A 23282-nucleotide genomic window follows, 5' to 3' on the forward strand; every position below is an offset into this window, starting at 1 on the left:
CATCGGGATGGTTTGTCCCTGTAACCTCAACAGGGATTCCTTGAAATACAGCCAGCTCTCCTGGACTCCTTTCCCCTTCAAGTTAGTCCCCCAGGGGATCCTGGCCATCCGTTCCCTGAGGGAGTCGAAGTCTGCTTTCCTGAAGTCCAGGGTCCGTATCCTGCTGCTTACCTTTGTTCCCTGCGTCAGGATCCTGAACTCAACCAACTCATGGTCACTGCCTCCCAGATTCCCATCCACTTTTGCTTCCCCCACTAATTCTACCCGGTTTGTGAGCAGCAGGTCAAGAAAAGCACCCCCCCTAGTTGGCTCCTCTAGCACTTGCGCCAGGAAATTGTCCCCTACGCTTTCCAAAAACTTCCTGGATTGTCTATGCACCGCTGTATTGCTCTCCCAGCAGATATCAGGAAAATTAAAGTCACCCATGAGAATCAGGGCATGCGATCTAGTAGCTTCCGTGAGCTGCCGGAAGAAAGCCTCATCCACCTCATCCCCCTGGTCCGGTGGTCTATAGCAGACTCCCACCACTACATCACTCTTGTTGCACACACTTCTAAACTTAATCCAGAGACACTCAGGTTTTTCTGCAGTTTCGTACCGGAGCTCTGAGCAGTCATACTGCTCCCTTACATACAGTGCTACTCCCCCACCTTTTCTGCCCTGCCTGTCCTTCCTGAACAGTTTATAACCATCCATGACAGTACTCCAGTCATATGAGTTATCCCACCAAGTCTCTGTTATTCCGATCACGTCATAGTTCCTTGACATCACCAGGACCTCCAGTTCTCCCTGCTTGTTTCCAAGGCTTTGTGCATTTGTATATAAGCACTTGAGATAACCTGTTGATCGCCCCTCATTGCCAGTATGAGGCAGGAGCCCTCCCCTCACAGACATTCCTGCCTGTGCTTCCTCCCGGTATCCCGCTTTCCCACTTACCTCAGGGCTTTGGTCTCCTTCCCCCGGTGAACCTAGTTTAAAGCCCTCCTCACTAGGTTAGCCAGCCTGCTGGCAAAGATGCTCTTCCCTCTCTTCGTAAGATGGAGCCCGTCTCTACCCAGCACTCCTCCTTCATGGAACACCATCCCATGGTCAAAGAAACCAAAGCCTTCTCTCCGACACCATCTGCGTAGCCATTCGTTGACTTCCACGATTCGACGCTCCCTACCTAGGCCTTTTCCTTCCACGGGGAGGATGGACGAGAACACCACTTGCGCCTCCAACTCCTTTATTCTTCTTCCTAGAGCCACATAGTCCGCAGTGATCCGCTCAAGGTCATTCTTGGCAGTATCATTGGTGCCCACGTGGAGAAGCAGGAAGGGGTAGCGATCCGAGGGCTTGATGAGTCTCGGCAGTCTCTCCGTCACATCACGAATCTTAGCCCCTGGCAAGCAGCAGACTTCTCGGTTTTCCCGGTCAGGGCGGCAGATAGATGACTCAGTCCCCCGGAGGAGAGAGTCCCCGACCACCACCACCCGCCTTCTCCTCTTGGGGGTGGTGGTCGTGGAACCCCCAACCTCAGGACAGCGCATCTCATGCCTTCCAACCAGCGGAGTCTCCTTCTGCTTTCTCGCCCCAGACATATCATCTGGTCCACTCTCCGCAACGATACCTGTGGAGAGAACATGAAAGCGGTTAGTTACCTGTGTCTGTGTTACTGGAACCCGGACATTCCGCTTACCTCTTCTGGAGGTCACATGTTGCCAAGCTTCTTCACTGGTCTCTTGGCTCCTCTGTGCAACCTGCTCTATATCTGTAGAGCTTTGTGCCCCTAGAAGCCTATCCTGAGTTTCGTCCAGGAAATCCTCAGTTTCCCGTATGCAACGCAGGGTTGTTATCTGTTGCTCCAGACCTTCAATCTTCTCTTCCAATATGGAGACCAGCTTGCACTTTGTACAGACAAAGTCGCTTCTGTCCTGTGGAAGAAAGACAAACATGGCACATCCAGTGCAGGTCACAACAGCTGAACCCCCCCCTTCCATATCACCTTCCTACTATGAGCTTCCTCAGAGCAGTTTGCAAGACGTAAGCCTCACTGGGCTCCCTCCAGGCGAACTCCCAGGCAAACTCCTGCTGTGTGCTGCTCTGCTGTCCCCGCTGCTCAGCTGGTTCTCCGCCGCTCAGCTGGTTCGCGAAGCTCTGGCTATTTTTAAACAGCCAGGCTTCCCTGTCGCAAACAAACAGACACCCTACTGCCCGCCCCCTGCAGGCTAGCAGCCAATCAGACACTCACTCAGGCTCTCACACTGCCCCCCCAGTAGTCCTATTGCACCTTCTGCTGCCAGCCAGAGATGTAAAAGATAGATGGAGTGGATCAAAACAAGAAATACACCAGATTTGTTTTGTATTCATTTGCTCCCCCCTCCCTCCCTCCGTGAAATCAACGGCCGACAATCGTTTCGGTAAGGTCTGTCAGGGGCACCTTGAAAAGTTCAATGGAGATTCAGTCCTGCCTGAAATACCAGAGGGAGGGATAGCTCATTGAGTTGAGCATTGGCCTGCTAAACCCAGGGTTTTGAGTTCAATCCTTGAGGGGGCCATTTTGTGTGACAGTTGTTTTTATTTCTCCTTGATGTAAAGCCACCCCCTTTGTTGATTTTAATTCCCTGTAAGCCAACCCTGTAAGCCATGTTGTCAGTCGCCCCTCCCTCCGTCACAGCAATGGCAGACAATCGTTCCGCGCCTTTTTTCTGTGCAGACGCCACACCACGGCAAGCATGGAGCCCACTCAGATCACTTTGGCAATTAGGAGCACATTAAACACCACATGCATTATCCAGCAGTATATGCAGCACCAGAACCTGGCAAAGTAAAACCGGGCAAGTAGGTGATGTCAGCGCGGTGACGAGAGTGATGAGGACATGGATGCAGACTTCTCTCAAAGCACGGTCCCTGGCAATGTGGGCATCATGGTGCTAATGGGGCAGGTTCATGCGGTGGAACGCCAATTCTGGGCCCGGGAAACAAGCACAGACCGGTGGGACCGCATAGTGTTGCAGGTCTGGGATGATTCCCAGTGGCTGCGAAACTTTCGCATCAGTAAGGGCACTTTCATGGAACTTCGTGACTTGCTTTCCCCTGCCCTTAGGTGCAAGAATACCAAGATGAGAGCAGCCCTCGCAGTTGAGAAGCAAGTGGCAATAGCCCTGTGGAAACTTGCAACGCCAGACAGCTACCGGTCAGTTGGGAATCAATTTGGAGTGAGCAAATCTACTGTGGGGGCTGCTGTTATGCAAGTAGCCCACGCAATCAAAGATCTGCTGATATCAAGGGTAGTGACCCTGGGAAATGTGCAGGTAATAGTGGATGGCTTTGCTGCAATGGGATTCCCTAACCTGGGTGGGGCCATAGTTGGAACCCATATCCCTATCTTGGCACCGGAGCACCAAGCCGGCGAGTACATAAACCACAAGGGGTACTTTTCAATAGTGCTGCAAACACTGGTGGATCACAAGGGACGTTTCACCAACATCAACGTGGGATGGCCGGGAAAGGTACATGACGCTCGCATCTTCAGGAACTCTGGTCTGTTTCAAAAGCTGCAGGAAGGGACTTTATTCCCAGACCAGAAAATAACCGTTGGGGATGTTGAAATGCCTATAGTTAGCCTTGGGGACCCAGCCTACCCCTTAATGCTGTGGCTCATGAAGCCATACACAGGCACCCTGGACAGTAGTCAGGAGCTGTTCAACTAGAGGCTGAGCTAGTGCAGAATGGTGGTAGAATGTGCATTTGGACGTTTAAAGGTGCGCTGGCGCAGTTTACTGACTCGGTTAGACCTCAGCGAAACCAATATTCCCACTGTTATTACTGCTTGCTGTGCGCTCCACAATATCTGTGAGAGTAAGGGGGAGACGTTTATGGCAGGGTGGGAAGTTGAGACAAATCGTCTGGCTGCTGGTTACGCTCAGTCAGACACCAGGGCAGTTAGAAGAGCACGGGAGGGCGCGGTGCGCATCAGAGAAGCTTTGAAAACCAGTTTCATGACTGGCCAGGCTACGGTGTGAAAGTTCTGTTTGTTTCTCCTTGATGAACCCCCCACCCTTGCTTTACTCTACTTCCCTGTAAGCTAACCATCCTCCCCTCCTCACTTTGATCACCTCTTGCAGAGGCAATAAAGTCATTGTTGCTTCACATTCATGCATTCCTTATTAATTCATCACACAAATAGGGGGATAACTCCAGGGGGTTATGGAGGGGTGGTGGAGGAGGGAAGGACAAGGCCACACAGCACTTTAAAAGTTTAAAACTTTAAAACTTATTGAATGCCAGCCTTCTGTTGCTTGGGCAATCCTCTGGGGTGGAGTGGCTGAGTGCCCAGAGGCCCCCCCACCGCGTACTTGGGCGTCTGGGTGAGGAGGTTATGGAACTTGGGGAGGAGGGCGGTTGGTTACACAGGGGCTGTAGCGGCAGTCTGTGCTCCTGCTGCCTTTCCTGCAGCTCAACCATACGCTGGAGCATATTAGTTTGATCCTCCAGCAGCCTCAGCATTGAATCCTGCCTCCTCTCATCATGGTGCCACCACCTATCAGCTTCAGCCCTCTCTTCAGCCCGCCACCTCTCCTCCCGGTCATTTTGTGCTTTCCTGCACTCTGACATTGTCTGTCTCCCCGCATTCATCTGTGCTCTTTCAGTGTGGGAGGACAGCATGAGCTCAGAGAACATTTCATCGCAAGTGCGTTTTTTTCGCCTTCTGATCTTCACTAGCCTCTGGGAAGGAGAAGATCCTTTGATCCTTGAAACACATGCAGCTGGTGGAGGGAAAAAAAAGGGACAGTGGTATTTAAAAAGACCCATTTTATAGAACAATGGGTACACTCTTTCATGGTAAACCCTGCTGTTAACAAGAAAAGGAGTACTTGTGTCACCTTAGAGACTAACCAATTTATTTGAGCATGAGCTTTCGTGAGCTACAGCTCACTTCATCGGATGCATACCATGGAAACTGCAGCAGACTTTATATACACACAGAGAATATGAAACAATACCTCCTCCCACCCCACTGTCCTGCTGGTAATAGCTTATCTAAAGTGATCATCAGGTTGGGCCATTTCCAGCACAAATCCAGGTTTTCTCACCCTCCACCCCCCCCCCCCAAACCTGGATTTGTGCTGGAAATGGCCCACCTTGATTATCATGCACATTGTAGGGAGAGTGGTCACTTTGGATGAGCTATTACCAGCAGTATAGTGAGTTTGTGTGTGTGGTTTTTGGGAGGGGGGTGAGGGGGTGAGAGAACCTGGATTTGTGCAGGAAATGGCCCAACTTGATTATCATGCACATTGTGTAAAGAGTTGTCACTTTGGATGGGTGTCACCAGCAGGAGAGTGAATTTGTGTGGGGGGGTGGAGGGTGAGAAAACCTGGATTTGTGCTGGAAATGGCCCAACCTGATGATCACTTTAGATAAGCTATTACCAGCAGGACAGTGGGGTGGGAGGAGGTATTGTTTCATATTCTCTGTGTGTATATAAAGTCTGCTGCAGTTTCCACGGTATGCATCCGATGAAGTGAGCTGTAACCAAATAAATTGGTTAGTCTCTAAGGTGCCACAAGTACTCCTTTTCTTTTTGCGAATACAGACTAACACGGCTGTTACTCTGAAACTTGCTGTTAACATTACATACATAGCACATGTGCTTTCGTTACAAGGTTGCATTTTGCCTCCCTCCACCATGTGGCTAACCCCTCCCCCCTCCCTGTGGCTAACAGCGGGGAAATTTTCTGTTCAGCCACAGGCAAACAGCCCAGCAGGAACGGGCACCTCTAAATGTCCCCTTAAGAAAAGCATCCTGTTTCAACCAGGTGACCATGAATGATATCACTCTCCTGAGGGTAACACAGAGAGATTAAGAACGGATGTTGTTTGAACGCCAGCAAACATACACTGCAATGCTTTGTTCTGCAATGATTCCCGACTACATGCTACTGGCCTGGCATGGTAAAGTGTCCTACCATGGTGGACGGAATAAGGCTGCCCTCCCCAGAAACCGTTTGCAAAGGCTTTGGGAGTACATCCAGGAGAGCTTCATGGAGATGTCCCTGGAGGATTTCCGCTCCATCCCCAGACCCATTAACAGACTTTTCCAGTAGCTGTACTGGCCGCAAATGCCAGGGCAAATTAATCATTAAACACGCTTGCTTTTAAACCATGTATACTATTTAAAAAGGTACACTCTCCAGAGGTCCCTTCTCTGCCTGGCGGGTCCGCGAGGCAGCCTTGGGTGGGTTCGGGGGGTACTGGCTCCAGCTCCAGGGTAAGAAACAGTTCCTGGCTGTCGGGAAAACTGGTTTCTCCGCTTGCTTGCTGTGAGCTATCTACAACCTCATCATCATCATCTTCCTCATCCCCAAAACCTGCTTCCGTGTTGCCTCCAACTCCATTGAAGGAGTCAAACAACACGGTTGGGGTAGTAGTGGCTGAACCCCCTAAAATGGCATGCAGCTCATCATAGAAGTGGCATGTTTTGGGCTCTGATCCAGAGCGGCCGTTTGCCTCTCTGGTTTTCTGGTAGGCTTGCCTCAGCTCCTTAAGTTTCATGTGGCACTGCTTCGGGTCCCTGTTATGGCCTCTGTCCTTCATGCCCTGGGAGATTTTTACAAATGTTTTGGCATTTCGAAAACTGGAACGGAGTTCTGATAGCATGGATTCCTCTCCCCATACAGCATTCAGATCCTGTACCTCCCGTTCGGTCCATGCTGGAGCTCTTTTGCGATTCTGGGACTCCATCATAGTCACCTCTGCTGATGAGCTCTGCATGGTCACCTCTGCTGATGAGCTCTGCATGGTCACCTGCAGCTTGCCACGCTGGCCAAACAGGAAATGAAATTCAAAAGTTTGCGGGCCTTTTCCTGTCTACCTGGCCAGTGCATCTTAGTTGAGAGTGCTGTACAGAGCGGTCACAATGGAGCACTCTGGGATAGCTCCCAGAGGCCAATACCGTCGAATTGCGTCCACAGTACCCCAAATTCGACCCGACAAGGCCGATTTCAGCACTAATCCCCTCGTTGACGGTGGAGTAAAGAAATCAATTTTAAGAGCCCTTTAAGTCGAAAAAAGGGCTTTGTTGTGTGGACGGGTGCAGGGTTAAATCGTTTTAACGCTGCTAAATTCGACCTCAACTCCTAGTGTAGACCAGGGCTTAGGGCTTGACAACATGTAAATTAAACCAGTGTAAATTAAATCAGTTCATTCAACAGATTCCGCTTTTGTGTGTATGTTCTTGTATCAGTTTAAAATGTGGTAATAGTTTAGCTTGTGCCTGTATATTTACCCAAGCAAGGTAAACTGATATAAGCCAGGTTTAAACTAAGTGTCCACTCACAAAGTGAGAGTGTTTTAACTAAATCAGTACAAAATCACACCTTTAGTCGAACAGTACAACTGTGTGTATAGACCAGGCCTCAGTTAGGCGTCTTCCCATAGGAACAATGACAGAGAGACACAGACACAAAAAAACTGCATACAGAATACGAATATACAAGTCACGCTACCCTGTCCAGGGTTAACTGAAAGGAAAACAACTGTGTGATATGAGCTTTCCGCTCATTCATTTTGCCCGGACCTTAGGTAATAGGCACCTTTATAAAATCCTGAAAGAGAGAGGAAGAAAGAATCATAGAAATGTAGGAATAGCAGGGGCATTGATGGTCACCTAGTCCAGTCCTCTGCACTGAGGCAGGACTAAGTATTATTTAGACCATCCCTGACAGGTGTTTATCCAACCTGCTTTTAAAAACCTCTAGTGACAGAGATTCCACAACCTCCCTAGGTAATTTGTTCCACTGCTTAACTACCCTTACAGTTAGAAAGTTTTTCCCAATGTCTAATCTGTATCTCCCTTGCTGCAATTTAAGCCTATTACTTCTTGTACCGTCTTCAGTGGTTAAGAACAATTTATCACCCTCCTCTTTGTAATAACCTTTTACATACTTGAAGTCAGGAGTGCCTAAAAGTGGGGGCCAGCAGTTCCCGAACCATAGCCCTACCCCCGCACTCTTCCTCTTCCCCCCTCCAAAGTGCTTGCAACCCATCCCAGCTTGGTATGGTCCAGAAACTTTATATAAGAGACCAGGGAGTAGGCAGTCCTGCCCAGCGGTCACACCTGGGCTGAGGTCTGCCCATCAGTGACAGTAAGTAGGTCACCAGGCAGGAGTTGGAGGAATTGCAAGAGTCAGGGTCAGAGTCAGGCCAGGACTGGAGCCTGGAGAGCAGAGGTAGTACCAGGCTAGAATCAGGAGGCAGGAATCAGGGTTGCAGTCAGGCTGGAGTTGGAGATCAGAGATCAAGTAAAGTCTGGCACTGCAGCCGGCCAAAGTCTGTGTGATTGACCAGACAACTTCCTCGGGCACCCCCTGAGGTTAAATATGGCACTTGGCCAATCAGAGAGCTGCAGGGTACTGCCACTCAGGACCTTTTGGGCAGTACTTCCTGCAGCTCATACTCTCCATAGTGCTCCCTGGCTGTGCCTTTGCATGGCCTTCTGGTTGCACTGTGTGAATATCAGCTGTCCCAGACTTTGCAGACCTGGCTTCTAGTTCCCAGCTCCTTATACTTTATAAGTGTGTACTCTATGCCATTATCCAAATCATTTATGAAGATATTGAATAGAACAGGACCCAGGACAGATCCCTGAAGAATCCGCTTGATATGCCCTTCCAGCTTGATTGTGAACTATTGATAACTACTCTCTGAGCATGCTTTTTCAACCAGTTTTGGGCTCACCTTATAGTAGGTTCAGCTAGGCTATGTTTCCCTAGTTGGTTTATAAGTAGGTCATGTGACACAGTATAAAAAGCGTTAGGCCTGGTCTACACTAGGAAATTAGGTCAGTATAACATCACCACTCAGGGGTGTGAAAAATCTACACCCCTGAGCGACACAGTTAAACTGACCTATCCCCCAGTGTAGACAAGTTACCACCCTTTGGGGAGGTGGATTACCCACACCAACAGGAGAACTCCTTTCAGCATAGGTATTGTCTTCATGAAGTACTAGAGCTGCACATCCGAAGCATTTTAAGTGTAGATGAACCTGTACAGAAGTAGAGATATATCACATCTACTGCTTTTCCCCGTCCACAAGGCTTGTTACCTTGTCAAAGAAGGATGTTAGGTTGGTTTGACATGATTCTGTTCTTGAAAAATCCATGTTGACTGTTACTTACTGCCTTATTAGCTCTTAGGTGCTTAAAAATTGATTACTTGATTATTTGCTCCATTCTCTTTCCAGTACTGAAGTTAAGCTGACTGGTCTATAATTCTCTGGGTTGTCCTCATTTCCCTTTTTATACATAGATCTATATTTGCTCTTCTTCAGGGTTCTGGGATCTCTTCCATCCTCCATGGCTCTCCAAGATAATTTCTAATGGCTCAGATATCTCTTCAGTCAATTCCTTAAGAGAGAGAGCTGTTTTTAGTTAAAGGGATTAGTTAAAAATTGTACAGTAGGTTTTTAAAAAAACTTGGGTGCTAAAGTTTGGCACCTAAACCCATATTTAGGCACCTAAGTCAAAGTGGCCCCATTTCTGGAGGCGCTGAGCACCAGTGGCTCCTATAGGGCCTCACTTTCCACTAGCTTGCATCTTGTGTAGCTGTTTAAACCTGTGCAAAGTGAGTGTGCAGCAAAACCAGATCTGAATTCCCCATTCCCTCAGAGCCATGGAACCACCTTACACACATTTTGCATAGCTGGGCATGAATTTGCAAGGTGCCACGTCAGGGCCATTGACTTACACGTGAGCTACCGGAGCTCTACATCTCTGAAAATCAGTCCACTTTCATTTAAATGTCTAGCTTTAGATACCCAAGTCTGAAATTTTCACCATATATTTAAAAAAAATTATGTATCATACTTAACATTACTAAAGATTCAATAATTTTAAAAATCTCATTTATTTTTAATCAGATAAGCTTTTTTTTACTTTTTTATATTTCTGCCAGCTACGACAAAGCAGAATAGTCATTTTCATTCTTATTTACTATCATCCTTTCCAGGGTGCAATCCTGCTCTTACTGAAGTCAATGATAAAGTACCCTGTCAATTTCACTGCCAGGTCCTTATGCCCCAGAATACTGCTGCAGTGCTTTGCTTACAAATCTTGTAGGGAGAGTGTTTGTTTGTTTGTTTACAGAAAATCCAGGGGAATTTTTTTTCAATCCATGAAAATATTTTATGGAACCTAATGTCAATAGAAATATTATGTTTGCCAAATCTAAATTTGGGTCAGATTTATCCTGAGTGCTTCTTTACCTTTCAAAATGTTTTTTGTTCTATTTTTTTTCTTTGCCGTCTTTCCTGAAACCTAATGTAATAAAGATAATGGGAGTCACTTTGCTGATTAATCTGACGCATGATTAAGCTTAGAAGATTAATGTCTTGTTGCTGTAACTCTTCTGGATGGAAATAGCTGTCAGATGGAAATATCAGTCATTTTTATAGGCAGGTACAATTTGAGCTAAGTGGCCTATTAACCCATAAGTGAAAACAAATAAAACGACTGCAAAGCCTCAAGCTTATATTACTGCACAGAATTTCAGTTTCTTGGGCTACATTTTGCCCTGAGGGTTGCAGAGATGTAATTTAGAGCAAACTTGAACCCCGAGTATCTTTAGCAGAAATAGTCTAACCCATTTACTGCAAAGCAGGTGGGGCTGAGGGTGACACGAGAGGGAAGAGGTCAGCTTTTATATTCCAGGACTTACATCTGGGTCTGTGTAATGGTTCTTGGGGTACCCAAGACTGTGAGTCACCTCCTTACCCCGTCTCCAGCATGAGGCTATCTTGCCTGTGGTAGCCCTCTGTCAAGGTTCCTCCCCCACTCTGAACTCTAGGGTACAGATGTGGGGACCTGCATGAAAACCTCCTAAGCTTACTTTTACCAGCTTAGGTTAAAACTTCCCCAAGGTACAAATTAATTTTATCCTTTGTCCTTGGAATATCCACTGCCACCACCAAACTCTAACCGGGTTTACTGGGAAACGTAGTTTGGACGCATCTTACCCCCCAAAATCCTCCCAACCCTTGCACCCCACTTCCTGGGAAAGGTTTGGTAAAAATCCTCACCAATTTGCGTAGGTGACCACAGACCCAAACCCTTGGATCTGAGAAAAATGAAAAAGCATTCAGTTTTCTTACAAGAAGACTTTTAATAGAAATAGAAGTAAATAGAAGTAAAGGAATCACCCCTGTAAAATCAGCATGGTAGATACCTTACAGGGTAATTAGATTCAAAACATAGAGAATCCCTCTAGGCAAGACCTTAAGTTACAAAAAAGACACACAGACAGAAATAGTCATTCTATTCAGCACAATTCTTTTCTCAGCCATTTAAAGAAATCATAATCTAACACATACCTAGCTAGATTACTTACTAAAGTTCTAAGACTCCATTCCTGGTCTATCCCCAGCAAAAGCAGCATGTAGACAGACACACAGACCCTTTGTTTCTCTCCCTCCTCCCAGCGTTTGAAAGTATCTTGTCTCCTCATTGGTCATTTTGGTCAGGTGCCAGCGAGGTTACCTTTAGCTTCTTAACCCTTTACAGGTAAGAGGATTTTTCCTCTGGCCAGGAGGGATTTTAAAGGGGTTTACCCTTCCCTTTATATTTATGACACCCTCTAATATCACCAGCCTGCCAGCCACTAAGCACTCTCTTCTGGGCTATGCCAGCCCTTTCTTTACATCACAGATTAACAAGAGGTATGCCCGAGTCCCTTGACGCATTCCCCTGTGATATCCAGCCCCTGACACTGGCTACACACAAAAATCCCAGATCCTCTGCTCCCAAAGGAGCAGTGTACCCCAGTTTTCCAGTTTTACCCAAATCACCACACCTGTATAAAGCACAGCACTTGTGAGCACTTATAATAAAAGAAGAGAGGGTTTATTTAAGAAAAAAATAGAGGCTCCACTAAAAACAAGAGGGAATGATGGGAACAAATGGTTACAATATAAAACAAAAGCATAAAAACATGAACTTGGCCGTACACTTATTGTCTTTCCTTTCCAATAAAGTACCTTCCTCCCACCCCCCACACACACCCTGGGTCCCCAAAGTGCAGTCTATTGCAGAGCTGACTGGCTTCACAGGAACCAAGATCCAATCTTTCATGAAACACCCTTGTTCAAGCTGTCTCCTCAGTAAATGGGTGCACAGTGGCTATCTCTGCCCTGTGATATACTGAACCAATCTTTTGTGTTTATTCACAAACATGTTCCCCAGTCTGTTATAACCTTCCCTTTTTATCTCCAGTTGGTTTTGATCGTTTGCGGTTATCTTTGATGGTTTTCCATTGACTGTTTGGAGAGGGGGCAAGGGTAGACAATTGAGCTTTGCATTACATCACTGGCTAACCATGGATGGGGTGAATTCCCTCCTGCTTGCGTGGGTCATAACTGAGACAGATGATTTCCTGGTGATTAACTCTTACTCCAATACCAGATAAGGTATATTTTTCAATATAGTTATTTTATTCCTTAAATACTACTCATCAACACATCTTACAGTGATTATGAATATTGATAAATTACAAGCTTTCAATAGAGACCTCACATGCTACCCTTCAAGGGTCAATACCATGAAAGCGGTGTATTAGATGCAGTGAGTTTGTCAGGTCTGAGACAGGAGTTGCTTGTAAAGAACAATGAATGTTTTGCCCATTGGTACCAATGGGCCTCTGTGTCACAGTATGGTAGGGCGATATCATTAGAACCTTTGGTGGATTAAATCCTTCTGGCAAGGGACAAAGGTCAGGTTTCTATGCTGATGTTATTAGATTTCTCAATAGTTTTTTTCCTGCCATGGAATGTGAGGTGCTGTTTATGTGTCCAAATGATCTAGCGGGGTAGATGGTCTTCAGTAGCTCCATTCCTTCCTTTTTGAGAGAGTTCAGAGTCCAGTGACAAAGCTTCTGAAGACAGGCAAATCACTCATATTTAGACAGGGAGCTGGAATTAGAAACCTTTCCCTTCAGCTGTAAAAACATAGGCCTCTAACACCTGAGCTAAAGGAAAGTTCCTCTCATTTTTATTCTCTGTATAGGCCAGATACTAGAGAGGGACCTTGTGTTCACTGATAAACACAAAGTCAGTATCTTACAGTCCTGCATCGCTTCCTTTTCTATTCAGCCTTTGAGAGTGAGGTCCCAGGGGAGGCTGGGAGGTGTCACAGGTGGCAGTGCCCATCAGCTAGGGTGATCAGATGTCCCAATTTTATAGGGACAGTCCCGATTTTTGGGTCTTTTTCTTATATAGGCTCCCATTACCCCCCACCCCCGTCCCGATTTTTCACACTTGCTGTCTGGTCACCCTACCATCAACATCCTCGTCACATTCTGACCTGCTTCTTCTTTCCAGTAGATCTGGATAGTGTAGGTTTCCTGCTTTCCCAGCAGCTGCCTGAGATGAGGACCTGGATAAGAATGATAGGGCAGAAACTCATGCAGGAGATGATGGAAATGATACTGGTGCAGACTGATGAGTCAAGAACCTATGACAGGTTTCAGAGTAGCAGCCGTGTTAGTCTGTAATCGGAAAAAGAAAAGGAGTACTTGTGGCACCTTAGAGACTAACCAATTTATTTGAGCATAAGCTTTCGTGAGCTACACCTCACTTCATCGGATGCATTCATTGGAAAATACAGTGAGGAGATTTATATACACACAGAACATGAAAAAATGGGTGTTTATCATGCACACTGTAAGGAGAGTGATCACTTAAGATGAGCTATTACCAGATTTCTGACCTAAAAGTGGCTATTCTTCAACAAAAAAAACTCGATTTCTGACCTAAAAGTGGCTGTTCTTCAACAAAAAAACTTCGAAAACAGACTCCAATGAGAGACTGCTGAATTGGAATTAATTTGCAAATTGGATACAGTTAACTTAGGCTTGAATAGAAACTGGGAGTGGTTGAGTCATTACACAAAGTAAAACTATTTCCCCTTTTTTATCCTCCCGCCCCCCCCCCCCCCCGTTCCTCAGACGTTCTTGTTAACTGCTGGAAATGACCCACCTTGATTATCACTACAAAAGGTTTTCTCCCCCCCCCCCCACTTTCCTGCTGGTAATAGCTCATCTTAAGTGATCACTCTCCTTACAGTGTGTATGATAAACATCCATTTTTTCATGTTCTGTGTGTATATAAATCTCCTCACTGTATTTTCCACTGAATGCATCCGATGAAGTGAGCTGTAGCTCACGAAAGCTTATGCTCAAATAAATTGGTTAGTCTCTAAGTTGCCACAAGTGCTCCTTTTCTTTTCAAGAATCTATGGAGTTCTTCTTCCAGGAGTGTCCCTGTGGGTGCTCCACTTGAAGTGAGTCTGTGCCCCTGCACTTGTAATCAGAGACTTGTAGTATAGGTGCCTGGTTGGGCGCACATGCGCTGTCTTGCACCGCCTCAAGGGGTTACATAGCGCCGTGCAACCAACCCCCCCCCACTTCCTTCTCTACCACCCTTGACTTGAGATGGAGCACATAGCAGTGCCTCTGTAGTTTAGCTTTATTTAATCTAATTTAGGGTTCCAATTGCTTAGTTAATAATTAAATAGTTACTTACCCTTCCCTGTTTATTTTAAAACAAACAAAGAAAAAGCCCTCTCTTACATGAGGAAATTAAATTTCAATTGTTAGATACCCCTTAGAGTAGCATAGTTACCCTCCCTCATGGGAGAAAACCCTTCTCTGAGGGGCATGTCTGGCTCTCCGGGTTTTAAGCACTGCCTTATGTGCAGATTGTCTATCCCGGTCGCTGATGGGCATTCGCAGGGTGCCTGCTGCCTTGGCAAGACACACATTCCACAGAAGTGCTCACACTGACACAACTTGAAAGCCCACTGCAGGAAGGCAAGGGACCTGCAGTTAAAGCTCCTCATGATGGAGAAGTTTCTGTGCCTGGTGTCCGAGCCCAGATCACGGATCCTCCCTGGACACTGGTTTCCCAGGGCAGCCTCCAAGAGAGGTTCCCCTCCCGCCTCTTAGGTAAAAGAGCATTCTACCAAGAAGGTGCAAAGAAGCAGGCTCCAACCTCATTTCCTCAAGAATCCTCCAAAAAGCGGCGTTTTCTGACTCTGCAGACCCCATCAGTACAAACCGCATCAGGACCTTCCACCACTGAGGTAACAGGACCATCCGGTACCGTGGGTACTGTGCGAGCAAAAGACCCTGCGTGGGCTTGCTCAGAAAAAGGCCTCAAAGGGAAACCTAAAACCTCTGCCACAGAGCCAATAAAGCATACGGTGCGGAGCAGCTCAGCACTGTTACAAGCTATAGCACCACCTTCTGCCTTTACAGCACATAGCACGCGATCCTACTGATTGGTACTGATGCTCTTGGTACTGCAGCAATTCCTCCGCCACAAGGATCTTCTGGGCACCTCAGTGCCAGAATCTCTTTTCCTCGATACTGACCTCAGTCCCGCATGCTCAGTACCGAGCCAACTCGCCACACCGCCCAGAACAGCTCCTCCCTTGTCTAGTCACAAGGACGATGAGGATGAAGGGAAATCTACTCCTATATATTTCAACCTCCTCCAAGACTGCCCTACCAATTAACAACCTCTCATGGCCCCAGCCAAAACCATCTGGCAGACCTTGGCAACAATCCCACCCATCCATAGAAGGATGGATAAAAAATATTACGTTCTTTCTAAAGGAATTAAATTTCTGTTTTCGCATCCCATACCAAACTCCCTTATAGTGGTGGCTGTGAATGACAACCTCATGCCAGAACCACCCTGTATGACTAGAAGAGATTAGATCTTTTTGGACGTAAGGCCTACTTGTCAGCAACCCTACAAATTAGGATCACCAACGACAAGACGTTGATGTCCAAATATAATTACACAAACTATTCAAAATTATCTGAATTAATGGGTGGCGGGTATCATAGGCTGGGGGAGGCAAGCCTCCCCAAACAGCCCAGCGTGGCCCTGCCCATGCTCTGCCGCCAGGCCGCCTCTGGCTTCCCACTCTTCCCCCCGCTTGGGGATAGGGTGGCCTGCGGATGGGACTTGGAACATGTGGGGCCGATGCTTGCACCACCCGGCACTCCAGAGGTGGGGGCACTGGGGTTGGGGAGGGGAAGGTCTGCAGCTGCATTGGGGCAGCTCTGGGCTTCGGTGTGGGAGGGGCAGAGCCATGCCACCCATGTCTGAATTTACGTATTTCCTTCCTGAAGACAAAAAGTCTTATTTCAGAACAACCATCTTAGCAGGCCACCCCCTCGCTCGAACAGCTTTGGAAGCCTCACTGGACTCAGAAGACATGGCATGTTCCACATGTTGACATCCCTGCAACCTCCTTCCAAACAACAATTTTGGGGGCTTGGTCGAGAGCCTGAGATACCTCTCACATCTTCAAGTGCTGGAAACATCCACTACCACCTATTTTTTCAGAGACCATCTAACCCTATTCCACCCAGCTTGGCAGACCTTCACATCAGATAAATGGGTATTAGAGATCATCGAGACTGACGAGTCCACCCAGTTTACCTCCATTCCCCCGACACACTCTCCCTCTCTGTCCCTTTTCTGGACCCTTTCTCACAAATATCTACTGTGACAGGAAGTAAACCATCTGATACCCCTGGGGCAGTAGAAACAGTACCAACGCAACACAGAGGGCAGGGTTTCTATTCACATTATTTTCTAACCCCCCAAAAAGTGGAGGATGGAGGCCCATTCTGAACTTGAGAAGACTTGACAAATTTGTGAAGACCCAGTGATTCAGGATGGTCACACTAGCAACCATAATTCCAGCACTGGGAAGAGGGGACTGGTTCTCGACCTTTGACTTCCAGGATGCATCTTTTCATGAAACAATACATCCCTCACACAGGAAGTTCCTGAGGTTTGTTCTAGGAGCAGACCACTTCCAGTACAAAGTACTCTCTATTGGACTGTCCATTGTGCCCTGGGTGTCCTCGAAAGTTCTCATGGTGGTGTCTGCCCACCCCCGCAGACAAGATAATATTCCCCTATTTGGATGATTGCTTATTCAAAGCATTGATGCGAGAAGAGGCACAAGAAGCTACTTAAAAGGCAATAGTTCTCTTCACATGTCTTAGGCCTATAAATAAACAAACAGAAATCAACATTCACAACTGTCCAGAGACTGGAGTTCATCGGGACCTACCTTGACTCTCCAGAGATAACAGCCTTGCTGCCATGACACCTATTTACAACTCCAATAAATCTAATCACCACGACACTAGTCAGTCCCCAGAATTAACCATGTTATTTCTCTCTCTACCTAGTATTCCCATTGACCATGAGCCACTGGAACCTACTTGAGTGAACTCACGATATAATGAAACCCTGTTAAACTGTAATCAGCTAGTTGCAATATATGTTATATTAACAACTCGGAAGAAAATTATTCCATAGGAAAAAATAACTTTACTGTAAGGCCTTGTCTATGCTAGGATTTTTTCCTTCAAGTTTCCCAACTCTGGCTACCATCACTTCAGCTCCAATAGTGATAGTAAAGATGGGAGGCCTAGTGTAGACACAGTGCCAGGGACATGCCAGTGTTTCAGCCACCCTGTTTTGTAGGCCTGCTCTGTGCAGGGTTAGACCACACAACCACATGCAGCTCCGTCTAGCCTAGTACTCCCAGCATTGCTACCTAGGGTGGACCTGCGCCAGTAGGACATTTTAGGAAAAAAACTTCTAGTATAGACACAGCCAAAGGCTTGGTCTACGCTAGACAATTAGGTCGGCTTAACTATCTTGCTCTGGAGTGTGAAAAATCCACCTCCCTGAGCAACATAGTTAAGCCAACCAAAGTCCCCGTGTAGACAGTGCTAAGTCAACTGAAGGATTCTTCCGTCGACCTAGCCGCTGCCTGTCAGGGAGGTGGATTACCTTTGCCGCCAGGAGAACACCTCTCATCGGCTTAGGTAGCGTCTACACTTGAAATGCTACAGTGGTGCAGCACCAGAACCGCATCCGTCCTGCTGCAGTGTTTAGAGTGCAGACAAGCCCTAAGAGGTTTTGCAAAACATAGTTAGTCAGCAGGTGGGCACAAGGCTTTAAACTCCCTTCCTCCCCTTATTGTTAACTATGTTTCCTGTAACTGATGCGTTGAATGCCCCCGGGGCAAACTTGTACTACTACAAATAATAATAAAGTCCTACGTTTATATACTGCCTTTCCTCCCAAAAGCACCTTACAAACAAAACTCATATAGGGAATAAAAGACACTGGACTCACTTCACCCCACCATTCAAATGCAGCCATTTCTGGGGTGAAAAAAAGCAATCGACTAACATCACTCAGCAACTCTACACAACAATTTAGGTCAAGAAGTGAAAAACTGACACAGCAAGGCATTGTTTTTGGTCAGCAGAATGCAATTACCCAAAGTGAAATCAAATCAAGATACTGTGATTAGCACTCCTGCTTATAAGGAGTTAAAATAAATTATTTTCCTTTTCCTCACTGCTTTGAGATCACAGCAAGGGATTAGCAGCAGTTGATCTACTCAACCAGTCAAACAATACGTGGGGTTGGAATAGGGCTGCTTGCTTCACAAACATATCTGCCCCTGCTTATCACTGTATGGGTCAGGTTTCCCTTTTGTGACATTTACAAGTCAGTGCCTGCAAAAGAGAAAAACTAGACAAAGATGTACACTGAAAAAAAGAGGATTAGGTTCATTGTGGTTATGTCTCACAGATATCTTTTAGCTAGCTCAAACATCTTCATTTGTCTGCACACAAATTAAAATGCCAGTCAGTTTGATTTTTTTCTTGATACTGTTACTTGGAAGGAAAAACAAGAAATGCATGGGGGTGCAAAAATATAGGCAACTCCATAACATATCTCCTCCCAACTTCCATTTCCTTACTAGCAAATAAATACTGGAAGTTGACCGCGAATAAAACTCAACAGGTCCACTGCATTATCAGGACTATGCGCTGAGTGCAAATGATGAAATCATTATTGCTACAGTATTTGTTTTATTAATAATACACTCTGAGGTTCTTGAATTAGAATAATTATAGACATGCAAAGCACTTTATACTCCTAAGTAAACCAATGTAATGGATATAAATAGGGATCCGTTAATCCAACACTGAAGTGCAGTTACCACTGGGATGGAATATGGCAGCTGTTTAAAAGCTCAGAGCAACATTACACAGTCGAGTCGCATCTTACGCGGGGGTTAAGTTCTAAAGTCAGTGCGTAAAGTGAAAATTGCATGTAGTCAAAATTACCCTTGAAAATCCCTTAAATTGCCCATAAAGTACAGTAGACTGTACATGGTTCTGTATACTGTACAACTCTGTACAGTAACATGTATAAATGTACAATGTATTCAGTAATGTACAGTATCTAATAAAGAGTACATATGCAAAATATAATTTTACAGTACTGTATTTTTAATTACAGCAGGGGAAATTACAGGGGGTCGTCAGGGCTTGATGTCAATCCAGGAGACGGAGGTGACGGAGAGCGAGTCATAGACCAAGTGGTTGGCTCTGGTTCAGTTCGAGAAGTTGATTGCGTAGGCTCATCTGCTGCTGGTTGTTTTTCCTTGAAAAACATGGTGATCGGCAACTGTCGCTGTTGTCTCTTGAGCTGCTCAAACATTTCTTGATACGGTCTCAAATCGTCCATAATACTACGTGTGATTTTGAGGCTTCGTTCCATAGAGGGATCGTATTCAGAAATTAAATCATTCAAGTGTTTCGCTGCTTGGAACACTTCAGCAAATTTATGAAGATTCCAACTTGCTGGCTCTTCCTGTTCATCATCATCTTTGTCTTCTGTAGACGATTTTATCAGTTCCTCTAACTCTTCGTTAGTCAGTGTTTCTCTATGGCTCTCAGTTAATTCTTCAATTTCTTCCTCAAGGATGTCGACGAAGCTATCACCACCCACTTGCCTGGTCACCTGAACAATGCGTTTCACTTCTTTGTCAATGGTCGGGAAACCCTTAAAATCATTCACACATTCTTTCCATAGGTTTTGCCAACATGCATTGACTGTTTAAGGCTTGATTGCATCCATTGCCTGTTTAATATAAGTGATGCAATCAGCAATGTTGAAGGACTTCCAACACTCCATCACATTAAGATTGGGATCAGCATCCATAGTGCTACGTATCCGTGAGAACGTAAGCCTCATGGACGTGGTTTGAGAGGTTGGAGGATGGAGGTGGTATTTGTGAGTGGGGAAAGACAACTTCAACGTCGTTATACACAAACCGGAGTGCCTCAAGGTGGCCAGGAGCATTGTCTACTATCAGCAACACTTTAAAGTCAAGTCCTTTCTCTTCGAGGTACTGCTTGACCTCCGGAACGAAACACTTGTGGAACCAATCCAGAAATGATGCTGCCGTCACCCAAGCCTTTTTATTTGATTGCCAGAACACGGGCAGGAGATTTTTGTTCTTGCCTTTTAGGGCATGGGGATTTGCAGCCCTGTAGAGCAAGCTCGGCTTTATTAAATGCCCAGCCGCATTGCCACAAAACAACACAGTCACACGGTCTTTAGCTGCTGGAGATTACATTGTATGTCCTCTATCTTAGATACAGCAATTTTCTGAGAATGCTCCTGAAAAGGTTGTGGATCCTGTAACAGAATATTATAAGGGTTGAAAATATTGCCTATCTTCATACTATCAGCCAGATGCAAGAACAGGGCACTCAGGAAATTCCAGGAAGTCTCTCCCAAGGCACTGCATCGATAGCAGTATCCCCTTCTGCTAGACTGTCAGCCTGGGCGTCCTTTTAACGATTAATCATCCGATGAAAAATATGTTGCAGGTAGGAATTAGCTGTACAAACGCAGACTACACCAAGAAAAGAGTTAAAACAACCTGCAATATAATAAGAGAGTAAAAGATCATATTAGTAAAGAGCAAACGTAAATCAGGGTGTTAATTTCACGTTGCAGGCTAGGAAATGTCAGCCTGAAAATACATCATGCTGTATAATTTTTGCATTTTGAAAAATCTGCCTCTACTCAAAGAAGGGCCTTTGTTTAGACTAATTTCCTCATCGACAAATCAAATGTGCTGTTTATTTATTTAAGGCAATTTGCACAATAAAATGAACCCCTGCTTCACAGATACTCATGGACAATGTAATTGACATTTCTGTGGGAGAGGAGAGCAGGCTGTTTACAATTAACTAAAATTATCAAGAGTGAATCAGCATTGGAGGTTCTTTGTGAATCAGAAGCTGAAGGAATCAAGCCCCATGTTGTTAAAGGGAGAGCAATGTAAGCAAACTAAATAGAAATAAAAACTTGGGTAGAATTCTGGCTCTCTTTTGGCAAATGGGTGAAAAATGTTGTTAATGTTGTTATGCTGGGGTTGGGTGAAACTTTGCTGAAGCTGTTGGGTGTACCAGATGCCCTTCATTCACAATAAATGTATGAAGTAATTATGCTCCTTTATGGAATAGACAGCTGAAACAACAAGAGCCACCACTCAAAACATTTAAAAATGTGAAACTTTATTGGTACATTAACTTTGTATACAAAGTATTGGGATAATAAAATAGAATCTACCATAATTCATATACTTTAAAATGTTGCATTGCTGCCTTATATATGTTTGGTAATTTAACTTTTAATCTACAGCTGATCTACAATTGGAATTGGGTTTAATGTTTATAAGTATTTATTTTCATTATAAATTAACATATAACATTCTTTGGCACTAGTGACAATACAGTATCGATTTTCTCTGTCCTGCTGTAGGGCCACTCAGATCAAGACCTATTCCTGGGATAATGCTCAAGTCATTGTGGTTGGAAACAAGTGTGACATGGAGGATGAAAGAATCATTCCTCTGGAAAAGGGTAAACATCTGGCTGATCAGTTAGGTACGTGGTAAAGTTTCTCTTCTTTTCTCTTTATAATGTGTTCCTTTTTACTTGTATATTAAAAAAAAAAATCTTCCAGCAGTAATAATGTCAGTGCTGCAAAGATGATAATGGTTTAGTGAAATATTACATACTACTCTGCTGAGTACTACAGTGCCATTTTCAGAATTTAAAGTTGCTTTTACACCAGGATTTTTTTTTTTTTTTTTTTGCAATTTATCAGAGATTATAAATTGTTCTTTAGAGTGGAGCAAAAAAATCGAGCAGTTACTGTGACTCAAGAACTCCTTAATGCCAGCTAGCAAGGGGGATACAGGAGTGTCCTGGTTCTCGTATGTACCTTAATGTTCACCAAAGAAGCTAATGTGAAGACTTAAATGAAAGCCAGGGTCACACTGGTCATTAATATTGTAGTGAATTGTATGTACAGCTACTATATAAGGAATTATGTGTTTATACTATATACTGAAAATACGTTTTAAAGTCTGTATCAAGGCAGGGTTGACAAAAAGGCTTTCTCTCAGACAAGAAATGTTTATTCATTTGTTTAGAGTTGTAAATTAAGCATTGGAAGCTAACACAATGGATACCCATTTACGTACAAAGTCAACAGAGATATGTCAAGTCAACAAGGAAGAACACACAGGAAAACAAACAAGGTGGGAGGAGGGGAAACGGTTATATTGTCTCTGAGGTCAGACAATGAACTTTGGGGATAGAAGTAGAAGGCAAAAATGCCCCCCCCCCCCCCAATCCTGCACCCAGGAAGTAAACGTGCGATGCGTTTAGATTCATGAAAATGGGATCACAACCAGCCTTGGTTGCAGAGGCCTTTGGGGGGATGAGGTAAACTTCTTTAGACAGCTGGTAAGCCTGTTAAGTTTAGTCCCTAGAAAATGAATTATGATTTTGTTTTATATCTAACCTTTTGTGTCCATTATCCTTACTCGCTATCTCTTGAATCTTTTATAATAATCTTATCTTTGCTTTTGCTGTAAGTATATCTAAGTGCTGTGATATTAAGCAAGGTTCTGATCCTGAGCTGAATCGTACAAGCTGGTGTGTACACTGTTCCCTTGGGGACAGCAGACATGGTATTTCTGAGAGTGTTCAGTGGATAAGGGGCTGGACGCTACAGAGAGACGCTGCAAAGGGGCTCTGGGACTGGGATGCACCTATTGTTAACCTGCAAGGCAAAATGAGGGCAAGCATGGCCCAGAGGAGAGTGGTTGACTGGCTAACTGGCTGGTGGTGTCAGAGAGCTGCCACCCAGCTAACCACAAGCAAGTCTCCCTCATGCTGGAGGCAGAGGGTAACAAGGTGATTCACCGTCCTGGGTACCCCGAGAACCATCACTGTTACTTACTGGTCTTCTTGCCCATGTATAGAAGTAACATCACCTGATTGCTAGAAAAAAGGGACCAGTTTCTTCTGGAAGAAGTAGAG

The 23282-nt window shown here is 45.3% G+C and overlaps 1 protein-coding gene across 6 annotated transcripts in view; it reads left to right on the forward strand.

Annotated features, from left to right (window-relative positions):
• Positions 1-23282, forward strand: part of RAB3B (RAB3B, member RAS oncogene family) — a 133693-nt gene that overhangs the window by 101047 nt on the left and 9364 nt on the right. For all 6 annotated transcript variants that reach the window (XM_073357747.1, XM_073357743.1, XM_073357745.1 and 3 more), the window contains one exon: positions 21712-21836. In XM_073357747.1, the coding sequence (XP_073213848.1) occupies positions 21712-21836 (125 nt within the window). The remainder of the gene's footprint in view (positions 1-21711; positions 21837-23282) is intronic.

Source organism: Lepidochelys kempii, chromosome 8 (assembly GCF_965140265.1).
Source record: "Lepidochelys kempii isolate rLepKem1 chromosome 8, rLepKem1.hap2, whole genome shotgun sequence".
Classification (NCBI taxonomy): domain Eukaryota; kingdom Metazoa; phylum Chordata; order Testudines; family Cheloniidae; genus Lepidochelys; species Lepidochelys kempii.